Source organism: Clarias gariepinus, chromosome 17 (assembly GCF_024256425.1).
Source record: "Clarias gariepinus isolate MV-2021 ecotype Netherlands chromosome 17, CGAR_prim_01v2, whole genome shotgun sequence".
Taxonomy (NCBI): Eukaryota; Metazoa; Chordata; class Actinopteri; order Siluriformes; family Clariidae; genus Clarias; species Clarias gariepinus.
This window is the reverse complement of record NC_071116.1, coordinates 29,480,448-29,499,187: the sequence shown is the minus strand read 5'-3', so window position 1 is coordinate 29,499,187 and position 18,740 is coordinate 29,480,448. Positions and strand designations below refer to the sequence as shown.

Sequence of the window (18,740 nt, the reverse complement as noted above, 5' to 3'; positions counted from 1 at the left end):
AGACAAATCAGTAAGACAGAGAGATGTGTGTGAGAGAAATTAAGAGAAACAAAGGTTCAAAGCAAGACAAGAGAGAGCGAGGAATGTACATGATCGTGGGTCAGTTAACTTGTAACGCTCAGATTAAATAATTAACTGAGATTACACTATTTACACTAGGTCCTTTATCTCGAGCGTCAGCATTAATAAAAACACCAAAGAACGAGAATGCCGGCGCTCAAGATAAAGGACCCATAAATAGTGTAATCTCAGTTACTTATTTAATCTGAGCGTTACAAACAGAACGGACTGGGACTTACCAGGTCTAACAGGTGCATGTCACTGTTCTTCACGTTCTTCCCTGGGCTTAAGAGAAGGCCAAAACACCTGCAAAGCACACACACACACACACACACACATTCATTCATTATTTACGTAGTTCTACTGATTCATTTACATTTAAGCATTTGGCAGATGCCCTAACCCAGAGTGACTTATATTTTTATTTCTTTATATATCTGAGCAGTTGAGGGTTAAGGGCCTCGCTGTGGTGGTGGTGGTGGGGTTTGAACCTGGGATCATTAGTCCAATGCCTTAACCACTGACCTACCCCTGAACCACAACTATTCCTTCCATTATGTTTTTGCAGTCAAAAGTTTGTGTACCCCAGTGTTTTTATAGCTGTCGGACTCGCACAACCTTAAGATGGATTTCATTCTGTTTGTGTTCGGGATCGGAGCGATGATTACGGAGCAACGATGGTTACCCAACACAGTGCTGGTTAAGTATTGCGGGTGTCTGACATGTACTGTAGTGCACTATGGAAGGAGGTACTTTATTTCCACCAATAGTGTAGTGCGCTTACGTAGTGAAGATGAACCAACCAATTTTAAATGTTACTTTAAAAAATTATGTTCATAAAAAGGAATCCAAAAACTTGTCACCGTTAACAGGTGAGTGACGGACAGGACGGAAAAACTCTGAGAATGGTTTCCTCTTTATGGTCCATGAAGAACAGCAAGTGTTCATGACAAATAATGAGTCTTGACACTGTAGGTAATTCCAGGCAGTTTGTAAACAGTTCGTTTCAGCATGAGTTTGGAAAGGTGTGTAGCGTAGAGTCGAAAGTACATTGCAAGTTATTTTATGAGTGTGTCGTAACATTGAACCACTAAAACGTAGGAAATTTGTAAACATGCAATGTTAGAGTTGAGAACAATTTGGCACGGTCTAGCAAAACAAATAGTGAACATTAGGGCTAAAACAATATCTAACATGGTTTATTGCAGTTTGATTCTTTTTTTTAAATCACAAATCTCTGCCTTATAGGGGTGTGTTAACTTTTTTATAGGCATTGTACGTACAGTGCACATAATTTACAGCCAACCATGACGAAAAAAAAATCAAACTATAATCTACCTATACAACATGTAGAATCCATGTTGTGTGTTTTGTGTAACGAACACACAGTGAAGCTACGGCTAACATGGGCATCACCAAACCATTATAGACTCATAAATATTCAATCACATTTGCATACTAATGGTCCTGGTTCTCATGCACGTCAAAATCCTGACATTTTTCATCCTCTGGCTTTAATCAGAGAACATGCTGCTTAAGTTTTTTTTTTAAATACATATTGTATGAACGTCACACAGCTGTCTTTAGTCTAAAAAAAAGATTTCCATCCATCACACTCTTGTCTTTAGGGAGTCACGTGTTAAAAGCTGTGTGTTTATCATGATGGAATTAAACGTCTTTGAGAGACAGGAGGACATTCATAAAGGGACGAACCTCTCGATAGCCAGCTCTTTGTTAGACGTCTGTTGGACGTAGATGACGATCTTCTTGTCCATCCCAGGACGAAGCTTGAAGCTCTGTCTGTCCTTGTCCTTGGAAACGGCGCTGTTCGGAGACAAAACATAAAGATTTTGTTTTAATGAACAAAATAACATGAGTCTGGAGGTTTAAGTGGTAAAAGCACTCGTGTTTCAAAACACTTAAAAGTCCATAGAGGGTATTAAATTATTATTGAAATGAGTTGTGATTTGGTAAATGTATAATTATTGTTATGGCTGAATGTTTAAACAATTAATAAAACATTTTATTTAGTCAAAGAAATTTGTACAATATGATGTTACAAATGCTTCTCAAATGTGTATAAAAATTTTTTTTTATAGAAATATAATGCACCAATGTCTTCACTTCTTCATCAGAAGTGACTCTTCATCCTCGTAGTTCTGCTTTCAGGCGACCAAACGTGTGAAAGTCTGACAGAGTAAAATCAGGACTATGGGAAGGATGCTTTAACACCTCAGCGTGTTGACAGTGTGTAAGATCACAATATCACAATATAAATATATTGAATATCAGTCCTCTGTGGTTAAACCTTCAGCTCTTCAATAAGCGTCTCACTGTAAAGAGCACTGTTGATTGTTAAACCTGTCTCGTGATTATGTTCCAATACTTCCGGCCCTTGAGAATCCCAGTAGGCTGAAAGCGTTGATGATTTTTTTTGTAAACCGAAAGCGCTGATAAAACGGTAAAAAGGTTTTATACGACTGGAGTGCAGATAATTTCTGACTCACCCTCGTATCTATCTATCTACGACATGCACATTTTAAAGCAAGAACTTTACATTTCTGCATCATGTTTACTTGTGTGTACCTTCTACAATCCCAAAAATCATTGAATCTCTTTTATTTCATGTGATTGTAAAAATTACAGAAGGTCCAAAAAAAAAAAAAAATTGATAATACATGCTTAACAAATTCATGGTTTTAATAATTTTTTTAATGTGTTTGATCAAGTAAACTTAGTTTGATTTGTAAATTTATACATTTGTATATTTAATAATTATTTATCCATGTGAAGCTCTGTAATATTTTTATTACATTACTATAAGTCCATGTCATGCTACTGGAGTGAAATAATTAGTTTTGGGGTTTATTTTAGTTTTTTTATTTTATTTTTTTATTATACTGCACCAAAGTGATTTAATGTGAATGACATAACTTTTTATTTCCTTTACAGGAGCTATAAACGCTCATTCCCTCAACACTTATCTCTTACTACAAGTTTAAACGCAGCTCTTCACATTACAGAGAAACCCTAAAATAAAAACCGTAAACGAAGATGCCAGAAAAAAAAAAAGAACACTGAAGACTTCTTCCTGTTAAACATTAAATGCGAACAACAATGTAGATAAAAAAAATAAATCAATCAAATCAACCTCCTGACCAATCAGAGTCCAAGATTCTCTAGTGTTGGGTGTAAAATGTAACAATGAAAAAGTTATGTATTTGATTATCTGCTATTTATCTCTCCTGATGTTTTAGTTCAGCTACCGATTTTTTTTTGTCATTACAGGTTTAATTAAATTTTTTTTTTTTACTTTTCACATTTATGTTGCTAAATGATGATTTTTTTTTTTTTTTTTTTTACTGTAAACACTCCAGCTAAAGACTCTGAAATCTTTTAATCTCCTTCTCCAGCTGTGTGAGGTCACTATTTTCTGGTTTAGGGCGTGTGAAAGATTTTTTCCTGCTTCTCACTGAGCCTTAAAACCGCTGCTTGAGAATTTTAGTGTTTCAGTTTCAACGTTTTACGGTTTAAATTAGACTTAACGACATCAGACACACTAATAAGACTCAGTTTAAATAAATCATCAAGAGCATACAAAAGGGGGATGCAAACTTTTAAGCAGATCTGGTCCTGATAGCTTAGTTGCATTGTCTGTGAATGCTTGAAAAGTTTGAGATTTTTTCTGGATTACTTTCTACCACTTTATAATATAACACACACACACACATACATCATGGTGCTGAGGTACAGCCTAAAAATAAGCTTCTTTTCCCAGCTCGGTGATGACGGCGCTGTTTCAGTCTGCCTCCAGCTTTCAGTCAAAAGTGAAAGGCTGAGCTGGTGCTTTACTGCTGATAAAGCCACACACACACAAACACACACACGCACAAATTCTACTTACACCTATAATGCTACCTATGATTCTGTTTTAAAGTACGATCAAAAAGAATTTTTTGTTATAAACAATGATGTACCATCTGCCCTAACATACTCAATCATAAAAAAATCATAAAAAAAATAATAAACTAACATGGAATTCACATCTTTTAACCAACGCCTTTGATAACTTGGACGACTTCTCCTGAGCCCTGAACACGTCAGGCGTTCCTCAGCTGAAATCTGATGATGATGTAAACAGTCAGCCTTTGTGTTGTGTGTTTCACTCCACGTCCCATCAGGTGCTCTTTTAAGAAGCTGTTTTTCTTTCATTTCCTTTTCATGTCTTATAACGTAACGAGTAATGAGGTAGTGAGAGGAAGCAGAGTTCCACCATGGTACCGCCATCAAGTTGATTATTGTCCAGCATAATAATCCCACAGCTAAATCTAACTCTTCACTAAACTACTAATGATACGTGTGAGTGGTGTGTGTGTGTGTATGTGGTGTGTGTGTCACACTTGACACGTTTGATTTTATTAAAACGGACACTTGTGTGGTTGTTCTGTTAGTACGGTTCACTGGAGCAGGTGTGAACGTGGCCATCCGATCCTCGATGTGAGCTTCCAAACGAGCTCTGGTGCAGTTTGATCAAAGTGAACACACCACGGAACAAAGATGTCCTACTAACTAACTTTTTTGAAACTAACTTTTTGCAGTTATGCAGTTTTATAATCTCACACTTTTACATTAAATTAAAATCTTTAAAATATGACCAGCAACCCCACCTACTGCAGGGCTCAAATTCGGATCCTGAAAATTAACAACTTCTTGTAAAAAATTGTTCCCCTTGAAGGTAGCTAGAGCACACAACTCCTCAAGACATTTTGTCTTAGAGCTCATGATGATGTTTCCTCATTTGCCTTGTTACATGCGTTATCGCACACAGCCGAGTAACAGTGTTGTTATTATGGGAAGACATTAGGGCAAAGTCATGGTCATGTGATTAATCTGCGTAAAAAAAATAGTAATGCATTCAAATTTCTAGATTAATCACATGTTAATACTGACAGCCCTAAAACAAACCAAATCTGCTTTTTTATCATTATCTGATAAGCTTAACTCAACTACCTCAAAATATTGGGACTGGACTGACTAATCAACACAAGTGCAGACACACTGACCTACACCACCAAATTATCGTACACACCAACCTGTAAATGCTTCACTGTTTATCTTTTTGCACAATGATCATTACTGGACTAATTTTTGCACTAATTCCTCAATTCTTGCTGCTGTTTTTAAAGAATGTTTACGTTTACCCACTACCTCAACACCATATTTTATGTTCTGTAACTGTTACGTTTACGTTTACCCACTACCTCAACACCATATTTTATGTTCTGTAACTGTTACGTTTACGTTTACCCACTACCTCAACACCATATTTTATGTTCTGTTATGTCGTGGTTGCGCACTGTCACTTTGTTGTTGCTCTTGTTTGCACATTTGCACGTGCACTTTATGTTGTCTGTTAAAATAGTTATACTTAGCTAGTTAGTTTTTGTTAATTTATGTTGTAATTTATGGTAGGTCTCTCTGTCCTGTCTATGCTAGCCAGTTAACTAGGCCTCTTGGTTAGCTAGTTTAGTGTCTCTGTTAATTTATGTTGTAAATTTATGTTGCATGTAGCACCTTGGTCCTGGAGGAACGTTGTTTCGTTTCACTGTGTACTAACTGTATATGGTTGTAATGACAATAAAGCCTACTTGAACTTGAATAATGATACCTGTATGTAAGAACGTTAACCGCTCCACTCTGAATCTGTGACATCTCATGTAGAGAAGGCAGTTTGATCGGGCAGGGAGTAAGGAGAAAATCCGAGCTTACAGTGACAGTTCTCAGGTTCAGTCATCATTATCTGCCAGGTTCAGATCGCAACGTTCACACTAATTCGAATAAATCATGCTAACAGACCGTTCGCACCCGAGATTGTTTTAAACAAACCAAACATGTCAAGTACATCGTACCATGACATTGATGTAGCAAAAAGTTCAGGAGAGCGTGTGCGCGCACACACACACACACACACACACACACACACACACACACAGGGGTTTCTGTCTTGTGGGTGTGAATAATCTCTTAATGGGGGAAAAGTCAGTAAAGGACATGAGGGAGATAAATTAGAGGAAGTACTTGAAATGAAAGCACAAGAGTCCAAAAAAAAGAAAGAGAAACCAAAAGAAAGAGAAGGCCTCTTTTCTTTTATTTTTATCAGTCCATCAGAACAGGACAGATGACTTCCGAAAGCGCATGAAGTTATAAATATCCACTTTACATTAAAAAAAAAGGATTTATTCAGTTGATGATAGTTCAGGAAAGTTCAGGAACAAACCCACAGGACAAGAAGACAGAGCTGGTATTTTTTTACATTCCACACAGTAAAGACTTATTTATAAAAAAAATAATAATAATAATCACTGTTTTAAAACATCTATATTTTTTAAATTCAATGTAAAACATTTATAATTAAAAGATTTATAATTATTTAGAACAGTAAGAAGTCATTGTGAGTGTGTGCTTTAATTTTAATATTTAATTAACAATGCTCACCTGAAGGTGCCCTTCCCATCATCCTCTTTGATCTCCAGACTGACGGTGAAGGTGAACACGTCGCTGTCCGGCGTGAGGGGCGGAGCCTGAGCTGTGAGCGATGCCTTATTGGCCGACCGCCGAAAGGCTGTAGCGAAGCTGTAGAGTATTCTGCTGACCTGTAATAGAGCACACACACACACACACACACACACACACACACACAAAGACGATGGATTCAGTGTTTTAAAGCATGCTGTACCGCAGGCCGTTTGTCTCGTTTACCGTCATTAACAGGCTCATTAGCGGTTATATCAGTGAGGTGAAAAGACTCTTTATATGAGATATATATATAAATATATATATAAATATATGCTGATTTTCAGTACTACAGCACGACCTTAATTGCAATATCGCTTTTATACAACAGCTCCACAAACACAATTTATCATCAACAGATTATGATTCGTTTCTTTATTTAACCAGTTATTTTGATTACAGATGCTTCAGAGGCGATTCAGAACGACTTAGAAGTGATTAGTGCAGAGACGGCGTGTTGTTTAAGACGTCATAACGTTATCAGATGCGTGTTCTTACTGAAAGTGCTTCTGTGACTGGTTGCGAATGTGGGTTTTGTCAGACAGCTGCTCTCTCCTCAGTACTGGACAACACCTGGGACACGCCCACTCATACATATATTTACACATCACTGTGCTGTTACTGTCTGTTATCATCACTTGTGGAACACCTCTCGTATAAATCAGATCAGATGATGAGATCAGTCAGAACTGCTGCTTAATCCTGGCATATAACCCATAAATAACTGCAGAAAAGGAGACACTTAACGTCCCTCCAAACTGTTACCTATGATTCCTATCATCACAGTGACGAGAGAAAGTGATTTATAAAAATATGCTTTTATTTCTACATGCTTTAATTTGTGTACTACACTTTGGTAAATTTTTTTGCTATTTTAAATGATTTTTGACAATACTTCTTATACTATTCACTTTATTTATTTATCAAAATAATAAGGCAAAACATATGACAAGCCTAAATAAATAAATTTAAAAATGCCTGACCATCATATACTGCAATAAAAAATATTTTATACTGCAAATTTTTGCTTTTGTTTTGAATCACAAGATATTTTTTTACAAATTTTTTTTTTAATAAAATTCTGTCAGATGTTGCTCGTGAACTTGGTGTGTCTCAAAGTGTCATTAGCAGACTTGCATCAAGAAACACAACTACTGGCAGAGTTCATGACAGACCCAGGAGTGGAGACCCACGAGTGACAGACCACAACGATGACCAGTACCTAAGGACCTATGCACTCAGACATCATTATGCAACTGCCACACAGCTGCACGCCTGTTCACGAGATGCGAGTACTAGGGTTTCCAAACAAACCATTCACAACTGACTCCACTGCTTTGGCTTGAATGCCAGATGACCGTTGCAGGTGACTCCACTGACACCAAGACACCGCTGTAAACGTTTGCAGTGGGCACATTTGTAAAGCGCCTTTAACAATTGGCATTGTCCCACAAGATCATGTGACCTGGACAATGCAGCAGTGGTCTACCGTCCAGTGCACAGAAATAATTGTCGTCAGCGTTGCTGGAGAAAGCGAGGTGAGCGATACGCTGAGGTCAACAAGGTCCCCAGGGTTTGCTTTGGTGAATGAGGTGCAACAGTCTGGGCAGAAATCACCAGTCAGCACAGAACAGATTTGGGTATTGTACAGTGCACGTCACTGCACGTTCTTACCTCAGAAACATTATTCCGCCAGCACACCCCCAACTTTCTGTTCATGGATGATAATGCTTCACCAGATCGCGGCAGAATCGCCACAGCTAGACTTCAAGAAGTTAGTGCCTCATACGGTATGGACATTAAGGTCCCCTAACCTGAACCCCATAGAGCACGTCTGGGACCAGTTGAAGCAGAGACTGGATGATCGTACCGTACCCCACCCCACGTGACCTGGCAGAACTGCGTGTAGCTATTGTGGAAGAGTGGAACGCATTGCCTCAGAACATCATGAGGCCAGTGAGGAGCATGAGACGTTGCTGTCAAGCTGTCATTGCGGCAAATGTTGGAAACACCTGCTACTGACATTGTCAATTTTTGTTATTTGGGGCTATCCCTGTTATTCTCTACCTTTGTTATTTGGGGCTATCCCTGTTATTGTCTGCCTGTTATTGGGAATAATAAATATTAAACTTATTTTATTCAAATTTAGAGCAAATAGGAAAATCACTTATGTAAATAACAATATCCCTAACTTATTGTGAGTAATGTATATAGCATATTAACTGAAAACAACAAGCGTTGAAATAGATTTTATCTACATTATTTTCTAAAAAATATTCAAATTGTTTCAATAGTCGTAAATAAATTTTTACACACTATTATCGCATACACTTACTATATATACAATAAAGGAATTAATAATATAATAGTCATATAATTTTATTTTTAACCTAACCCTAATGCGCATGCTTATGTTAGTCACACTTTTCCTATTGTGTGTCTGTGTGTGTGTGCATGTGTGTGTAATGCACTCTGTACAATAATGTAGGCTAAATTAAGAATGGAAGTTGAGGATGAGTGCTTAAAACAGATGTGCACTTGTCCGCATGAACTTTTCGAAATAAAAGGACAAGTTTTATTCATCTTAATTATTAATTATTCATCTATATAATTATTACTCCACCTAGTGGACACGCCACAAAACTGCACATTGCAGATGTGTTAGACAGTTTGCATAGATTTATACAATATCTTTATCCTGATAAAGTCACAATACTCTTTTCAGGAACGTCACAATACTCTTTTTAGGAACGCTGCGGGTTTTATTATTAAAAACTGGTAGGAATTCCGAAGTGGCTAATTTAAAAAATATATATTTTTAATCCTGGTGTTACATTTGTGTGTGTGAGTGAGTAAGTGTGTATGTGTATGTGTGTGTGTGTGTGTGTGTGTGTGTGTGTGTGTGCTAGTCTCACCGCTTCTTGGATCTCGCAGCGGAAGACGTGGATGCGGAAGATCTCAGTGTTGTAGTGGCTCTCTGTGAAGGCGAAACAGTCGCTCTCCGGTGTCCCGTCATGACCCCGGACACAGAACAGGATCTTATAGATGGGGTAATTAGAGATCTCTGTCCCGCTCTGAGGGTCCAACAACCTGAGTCAGAGAGAGAGAGCGAGAGGGAGAGAAAGAGAGAGAATGCATGTGGTCAGGATAATAAAACCTTGCTTTTCTTCCTTTCTGTGTTCTGTGGCAAAAGTAAGTGTAAATTACCATTATTTATTATAATTGCTAAACACAGAAGTGCAAAGATGTGTTATTAAGTTTAGCTTCGAAAAAGATAACCGTGTCGCACACGAAAATGAGTTCTGTGAACGTGGCTACATGTGCAGCTACATAATACTCTGTTACCTTGCTCTCCTGTTTAGAAAGTAAAATGCTGAGAACTAACTTCTTTTTTATCTTTCGGCTGTTCTCTTTCAGGGGTCGCCACAGCGAATCATCTGCCTCCATCTAACACTCTCCTGCTCTTCTCTCACACCAACTAACTTCATGTCCTCTCTCTCACTGCATCCATAAATCTCCTCTTTGGTCTTCCTCTAGACCTCCTGCCTGGCAGTTCCAACCTCAGCATCCTTCTACCGATATATTCACCATCTCTCCTCTGAACATGTCCAAACCACCTCAATCTGGCCTCTCTGACTTTATCTCCAAAACATCTAACATGGGTTGTTCCTCTGATGAACTCATTTTTGATCCTATCCGTCCTCGTCACTCCCAAAGAGAACCTCAACATCTTCGGCTCTGCTACCTTTAGCTCTGCCTCCTGTCTTTTCTTCAGTGCCACTGTCTCTAAGCCGTAGAGCATCGCTGGTCTCACCACTGTCCTGTACACCTTTCCTTTCATTCTCGCTGATACTCTTTTATCGCACAACACACGTGACACTTTTCTCCACCCATTCCAACCTGCCTGTACCCGCCTCTTCACCTTCTTTGAACACTCTCCGTTGCTCTGGACCGTTGACCCTAAGTACTTAAAATCCTGCACCTTCTTTACCTCTGCTCCCTGTAGCCTCACCGATCCTCCTGGGTCCCTCTCATTTACACACATGTATTCTGTCTTGCTGCGGCTAACCTTCATTCCTCTGCTTTCCAGATCGTACCTCCACCTCTCCAAATTTTCCTCCACCTGTTCCCTGCTCTCGCCACAAAGCACAATGTCATCTGCAAACATCATAGTCCATGGAGACTCGTGTCTTACCTCATCTGTCATCCTGTCCATCACCAGAGCAAACAAAAAGGGGCTTAGAGCCGATCCTTGATGCAGACCCACCTCCACCTTGAACTCTTCTGTCACACCTACAGCACATCTTACCACTGTCTTAGCGCTCTCATACATGTCCTGCACCACTCTAACATACTTCTCTGCCACTCCAGACTTCCTCATACAACACCACAGCTCCTCTCTCGGCACCCTGTCGTACGCTTTCTCTAAATCTACAAAGACACAATGCAACTCTTTATTACCTTCTCTGTACTTCTCCACCAGCATCCTCAAAGCAAATACTGCATCTGATGTACTCTTTCTAGGCATAAAACCATATTGCTGCTCACAAATGCTCACCTCTGCCCTTAACCTAGCTTCCACTACTCTTTTCCACAGCTTCATTGTATAATCCTGAGAACTAACTCATCTCTCTAATTCTCTTTTTTCTCCTTGTTGACCCCAAACATACAGGTGTATGTAATACAGGTGCAACAGATAACATAAGCCCCATCCCCTCTGTCCTTTACCTGACGGTTCCCTCTGAGACTCCGGGTACGGAGAGAGTGACGTCGAGTGGCATTTGGCACTGGCCGCGAAGAATGCTCATCATCCTCAGTGCCTCCACCTCACTGCGGGGGGCGTTAACTGATGCACAGCCTAGGTAAGTCAGCTTACTGAACACCACACTATCCTCGTCCAGCAGCGGTGTCCCTGGACTCGTCCCCGAGCCCTCATCTAGAGAAAAAAAAATATTCAATAACAGCACTTCAGGAATTTGTTTGCTGAAATTATTACATCGTAAAATATAAAGGCCAATCAGGATCCAACATGCAAATACAAGTCATGCAATGCCAGTCTCCAGGATGATCTAGACATACTTGACCGAGTGCTAGATTCATATAAAAATTAGATTAGGAAATGGAAGAAACCATTAAACAATCGTTTCCCTAAATTTCGGTTTGTATGGACCCTGACTCAGAAATCTCTGTTTAACAAAGAAATGCAACAACTCCTCGCACCCTGCTGAGCTCCCTGGACAGGCAGCACTATCTCCAGTTTCGGGAGTGCAGAACAGGTTTGTGGTGGGGCCGCAGTGGTGGGGTAGCCCTGATCCACCCTGCCCACTTGGTCCGGTCCGGGATTGACGTCGGCCACCGATGGGTCCATCAAAACATCCTCAAGCTCTCTCTGCAACTGCTGCTCACTGCCGTTCCCCACGATCTACACACACACACACACACACACATTACTGTGTAAACTGCTACAGCGTCCAAAGCACACACTGAGGCAGGCACGCACGCACGAACACTCTCACGCACGCACGCACTCTCATGCACGCACTTTCACGCAAGCACGCACTCTCACGCACTGACTCGCGTACGCACACACACACTGACTCACGCACGCACGCAAACTCTCACACTCATCTAGACTTCCACCAGATAATTAAAGAAAAAATAATAATCAAATCCAAATGACCCCCCTTATGATTTTTATCCCGTAATTGGTGCTTGATTGGCGCTGTTACATGATTGGCCAAAGATTAGGCATGTAAGAGACAAAAGAACAAAAAGTCTTTTTTTAGGTCATTGATCATAAATGTGTAAAGACATTTCGTAAAACAATCCCACCGTCTAACTTTCAGTTTAAACATTGTTTTAAATGTTTACACCTTTTTACATAATCATGTAGATTAAAAAAAAATATTACTCTCTTTTAAAGAATTTAAAAGAAAATCTCTCTGTAATTATGTACGACACTGATTTGGGGGTTGAGCTATTTGTCAGCCCATTTTGTAATGTCAATAATTAACCTCGAACCAATTATGCCTGATATGCAAATTATTAATCATTAACATACCTATGGTGAGCAATAAGTTATAGTTGTCATGGTAACATTTTAACAGATTTGTGAACTAAAAAACTGACAACTAACCAACTGGTTAGATGATAAAAGTTTCATATCTATCTATCAAATACAGAAAGTCTGTGTTGCTGGTGTAGCGGGTGTTCCTCACCATGTTACAGTAAACATCATGATCATCACTTTTTAATTCATACAGTGAGGTAATACAATATCAGCTGAAACATCTTAGCAGCATGAGAAGCGGCAGCAAGTTGACCGCACACTCGGGCGTCAGGACCTGCACGCGGATGAGTGAATGATCTGTTTTACTCCTTTTCCCAAACATGACATGTCAGTGTCCGTAGCCTTAAATAAACTGCCAATCAGAACAAAGGAAACAGGGTGGCGCGGGTGTGGTAATGTAACATTATGGATGCCAGCAACCCACCAGTAAACACCAAGAAGACAAGACACAGAGGCCATCAGTCATTCCATAACTGCATTTCTGACAAACAAAATTGGGAGGGAATCATCATCAGCGTTAATTCATGATGCCATCCTCAACATTTAGCGATATAAGCGTTAAAACACAATAAGAGCTGAAGAAGGTTTACTGCTAATGGCTAACCTAGCCCTTCTTAAAAATTAAAGACGGCTAGGTTAGCCTCTCAGTAAACCCAGCTGTCTTCTGTGGATCTCGCGTCTCTTGCTATATGAGGAGAATTTAGGAATTAAGACTCAATTATTTGTTACATCTTTCTTTCCTCATATTCCAGGTAGGAGGCTGTGGATTAGAGCACAGGGTCAGCCAGGATATAGCGCCCCCACAGGGTCAGCTAGGACACATCGCTTCCTACAGGGCCACCCAATACAAAAACAGAATGACAAACATCTGGGAACATACTGTATCCCACATTTGTGTACATACACTCAAAATAGTCAAAAATAACTAAATAAAATTCTGCATAATATGTGTCCTTTAAGCGATTAACAATGGCATCAGGAGAATATGGGGATTTTCCTAATTTGTATATTGACAATATTTATTTTTATGTAAAATCAGGGCTAATTTTAAAATTAATTAAATTTATTAATAAGTAACACCTTACTAATTAATGAGTATCTGTAAAATATGAAACTTTACAAAAGAACTCAATAATATTATCTTACTTACGTACACTACATTCAAAAATCTAGACCTTGAGTAATTTTGTGATATAATGCTTTCTGAACCAATTTATTTTTTATCTATTAACAGTCATTTAACTTAGAACAAAAGATGTTTTGATTTTTTTGTAGTTGTTTTTTCTATTAATCACAGCTACAGAATGTCTCATTTACAATAATTCGACCCCAGTTTAATTTAGCTTTCCCGAGTTCTACAACTCCATGTTGTCGCATAAAACCAGAGCCACTGTAAGGTGTCACTGTGTGTATACACAAACTGCACACATTAGGTAAAGCTGCCAAACAAACCCATGGAGATGATCAATAGCCAATCACAGACAGTCAACAAAACTGCAAAGAAGGAACAAGGGCTTGAGAAGAAAGGAAGATGGTTGTTCTTTTCCACCAACAAGGTGCTCATTGTGGTGTTTTTAGTTACTTTAAAGTAATATTTAAATGTATAATATTTAAAATAGTTTTATAACTAGCGTTTACAGGGTTCTATCAGAAAAACTAAGGGTTTCTAGGCTCCTAATAGGGGTCTATTAAGACGGCTAAGAGTTGCTTAGCTCAAAAATTATTTTTTCTTGAAGGAAATGTAAAATTTAATTTTCTACATGAAGGAGTAAAAATATGTAGAAGTAGAAAATAGTTCTACTTGGTGCAAAAATATTAATAATAATAATAATAATAATAAAAATAATAATAGGCCTCCTAGAAGGGTTCTTCATGATTTTCAGGTTCATATGGTCCTAAGTGGGTTATAACTGGAGGACTAAGTTTTTGTGGTCATTTAAGTAAAATTCCTTGGAAGAACTCAAGGTTCTTAAGATGCTTGAAATGTTCTACTTGGATGCCTGTAGGTCCTTGGGCTCCTTATAGAATCCCATTAAGGGAGAGCCCTTAAAAAGTTTTTAAGGGCTCTCCCTTAATGGGTAAAGGTTTTTGGACTTCGGAAAGGACAATAAGAGAACTAAAGGTTGTTAGCCTTCTAATAGGGTTTTTCTTTAAAGACCGAAAAGTTCTTCAGTTCCTAAAATGGTTTCACAGGAATGACTAAAGATTCTGAATCTCCTAAAATAAGTCAATCGAAATGACTCAGGGTTGTGATGGTTCTAGAAAAGTTCTAGGCTCTAAAGAGAGTTCTATTTAAGGTTCTTAAGATCCTAAAAGTGGAGCATCTGCTAAACAAGTTCAGGTTAATGAGCTATAATTATGGAAATTATTTCTTTCTGACCAATCAGAAACAAGAATTGTCACATAATTGTGCATAATTATTGACAATAATGATTTACAGAAGGTGTATATTGAATGGATGTTAATATAAAGTTCTGTTTTAGTGAACCCTCACATCTTACATACCTGGTGCTTAAAATGCACATTGAACCAGCACCAGCTCTGGCAGTGGAAAAGGTGTGGGAGACCACAAGCACATATTAAAGGGGCACGAGAAAAGAAAAGGGAAACGGAAGCAAGAGAGAAGGAGACTGACCTTAAAGCTGACCCCTTCCTCAGAAATCACCTGCGTAACAAACAAGAGGTTTAGAAGAGCCTCTTACAGGAGAAGAACACGGAGAATTACATGAAGAACATGCAGAATGATGAAAAATGGATACATGTATGCGGATCAGTGTTTAGATCACGCTAAACATTCCCCATGCAGGTCTGACAAGGCAAATAATGCGCAAGTGCCCCCAGGTGGCTGCTACATGTCAGTTCGCCTACACTGATGATGAGAGTCTGATGTGGAAGCACAAGAACATAGACAGAATGTTGCAGTGTGTCCTTCCCCAAAAATCTGAATAAAAGTAAAGATGAACAAAGCTCCCAGAAAACCACAAACGACCAAAAAAAAGAACAAGAAGAAGGGATTTCACAACAAAGAAAGGAGCGAAGAAGAAAAAAAGACAAAAAGAACAATGGATGGTTTTCTTCAAGGAAAAAAGTTCTTCCAACAAAGGAGTGAACAATGACCCAAGGTGACACACTCCACCTGTTGTGTGTGTGTGTGTGTGTGTGTGTGTGTGTGTGTGTGTGTGTGTGTGTGTGTGTGTGTGTGTGAGTGAGTGTGTGTGAGAGAGAGAGAGAGAGAGAGACAGACAATGAAATAGATTTTTTTTGTTCTTTCAGCGTGAGAAAAGCGAGATAATGCAACAAAGGAATGAGGAAATGTCCTGATGACCAACACTGTGTGTGTGTGTGTGTGTGTGTGTGTGTGTTTAAAGGGAAAAAAAAGACCAGTATATTTTTTATATTAGCAACGAACAAATCTATGAATATAAAAACAGGTACCCTAATACAACCTTCCACTTCTAATCCCTAATCACTGAACCAACTCTAATCCCTAATCTAACCCTAAAACATAACCTAACCATGAACCTTAATCCAACCATAACATCTAAGATCACTTATCCTCAATCCTTTGTAACCATTAAACGATCCAAAACACCTATTACAACCTCTAATCCAATCCTTATCTTAATCTAAACACCCGATCCTTCTCTAACCATTAATCCACTCTCAACCCTATCTCTGAATCTACCTTATACATAATTCTTAATCAAATCCTAATTAACGCCAATTCTTTATTCAACCCCATCTTCTACCCAATCATAACCCTTAATCCAACCCAATTTCTGGTAAAAATCCTTTTGTTAATACAAATCTAGGCCTAATCCAAACTAATCTGATACCCAATCCTAATCCAAGGCTAATTTATAAATCCAAATTTAATCCAAACCTAACCCTTAATCCAAACATAATTTTGGATAAAAATCTTTATATTAATCCAACTCTAGGCCTAATTTAACCAAATCTGATACCCAATCCTAATCCATTGATAACATGCATATAATCCAATCCTAACCATTAATCCAACCTCAACCTTAATCAAACCCTAATTTCCAATCTAATCCTACTTTAAAAATTATTAACCCTAACACTAATTTCTAACCCAATCTTACCTTAATTCAACCTTAATCAAATTTTAATGTAGGTTTAAACTACGTCCATCCCTAAAACATATTGCAAATTTGCTTACTGTAATCTTAACAACAGCTCAAACCTCTGATCTTACTTTCACAGAAATCTGTGTGTGCATGTAAAAGTGTGTTCGCATTAGACAAGGGTTTCCCTTGTCCAGACACACCTGTTCAGTATGGTCAGTGTCTGTAGGTCCCAGTGTCTTGACAAACTCCAGCTCGGGCACAGGTCTTACCTTCAGGCCCGTCTTTTCATCATCACTGCCGTTATTAGTGGACGGGGTCTCGTCCCCGAGGCGGGACACCAGCACAAAGTCCTCGCTGTTCAGAGTGGACACCGAGTCAGAGGAGGCACTAATTTTCCCCACGGAGGCCATGTCATCCATGACTGCTACACCGAGCCGGAGGCACTCATGAATGACACTTAGTGATCTGAATCACCTGAGGACAAAACACAAACAGGAAAAAATAAAGCATAGGTTAAGCACAGGAGCGCATAAAGGGTTAACTTTATTCAACGTGCCCAGGTCAGATTTCCTGCTGGGTTAACAACAATAAATAGTGGTGCAAAAAAAAAAAAGGTATTTAAAAACTAAGTGCTAAGTGTAAAGAAACCATCCAGGTATAGATTTTATATTAAAATAAAAAACACATCAGGTGTCATGGTAGAGATCTACTGCTTTAACTGAATTTATTATATTATGCCATGTTTCCTCCTTTCACCTGAATGCTACAAAACCTAGGAAACAAGATAACAGCTTGAAAAACTAATTTGTAACTCATGCTAATCAGTATGTACACACTAACGTTATTAGAAAGAAGTAAACTCTTAGGTGTGTTTTACAGGAAGTACAGCACTATGGATGGAATGGGAGGAACTTTTGGGCTACAGCCACCAGTGATAACATGCAAAGCACACACACACACACACACACACACCCACATACACACACACACACACACACACACACACACACACACACACACACATATCCATAGCAATATGGAAATGAAAAGACAGAGAAGTTGCCGGTTCACCTGCAGAAACCCAGTGGTGTAAATACGACACTTCTGAGATGGCTGAGTTTTCAATTTGTCAGCGTTTATTTCACACAAAAATCATCAACCATTCTGACTGGCTACACCGACGCCCTACTCGCCACACCACCGTTTCATATCCTATGTCACATTTTGGTATTATATCCTAAACCGAACTCTGCTTTTTAGCCAGAAAGAAACAAAAACCAGGAACAGAGAGAGAGAAAGAGAGAGAGAGAGAGCATTAACAGAAAGTGAGAGTACAGACATAAAGAAAACCAGTAGAGCAGGAAGAATTTTTAAAAGGCAGATAATACTTTTTTTCTGCAAACAAGAAACCGAATCTAGAGGACTCATCTTGTGTAAAAACACAGCTCCTGAAACATGCCATGAGTACATGAGGACCAAAAGAATGGCACACAAAAAAACGAAATAAAAGATTCTGAAAATTATGACAGAAAAAAAGGTTTTAGTCTTCTACTACAGCAATTTATGGAGAATTCATAATTTTTCATTTAGTTTAGTTATGTATAGTTAGTTCTTGATATAGTGGCTGTGATGATATCTTCACCTCTGATACTGGAGACTCCTTTCATTACTGTTAAATTACTAAAAGGCTTTTTTGAAGGGTTAAATGTACCTAGGTATCTAAAGGGGTCTACTTGAAGGACTATTACTCCAAGTGAAGGTTTAAGGTTTTTATGCTCCTTAAAAAGTTCCAGTTAAAGGATTAATAATCTCATGATTTATAAATTGTTCTGTTAGAATTAGGAATTAGTTGAATTAGTTTTCCTTTGAGGAATAAAGGTGCTTAGGGTCCTAAAAAAGTTTCACTTTAATTACTAAAATATCATACTTTTAAAAGGGTTGTATTT

General features: G+C 38.6%; 1 protein-coding gene across 4 annotated transcripts in view; it reads right to left on the bottom strand.

Annotated features, from left to right (window-relative positions):
• The window catches only part of LOC128545637 (rab GTPase-activating protein 1), a 96,426-nt gene that overhangs the window by 69,828 nt on the left and 7,858 nt on the right, over positions 1-18,740 (bottom strand). Inside the window, exons 2-9 of one of the 4 annotated variants that reach the window (XM_053516115.1) lie at positions 16,995-17,268; positions 15,339-15,368; positions 11,854-12,055; positions 11,362-11,569; positions 9,549-9,723; positions 6,556-6,713; positions 1,774-1,884; positions 300-366 (exon numbers count right to left, since the gene is read on the bottom strand). In XM_053516115.1, the coding sequence (XP_053372090.1) occupies positions 300-366; positions 1,774-1,884; positions 6,556-6,713; positions 9,549-9,723; positions 11,362-11,569; positions 11,854-12,055; positions 15,339-15,368; positions 16,995-17,213 (1,170 nt within the window). In that variant the 5' untranslated portion in view covers positions 17,214-17,268. The remainder of the gene's footprint in view (positions 1-299; positions 367-1,773; positions 1,885-6,555; positions 6,714-9,548; positions 9,724-11,361; positions 11,570-11,853; positions 12,056-15,338; positions 15,369-16,994; positions 17,269-18,740) is intronic. The other 3 variants (XM_053516117.1, XM_053516116.1, XM_053516118.1) reach the window with 3 other exon arrangements.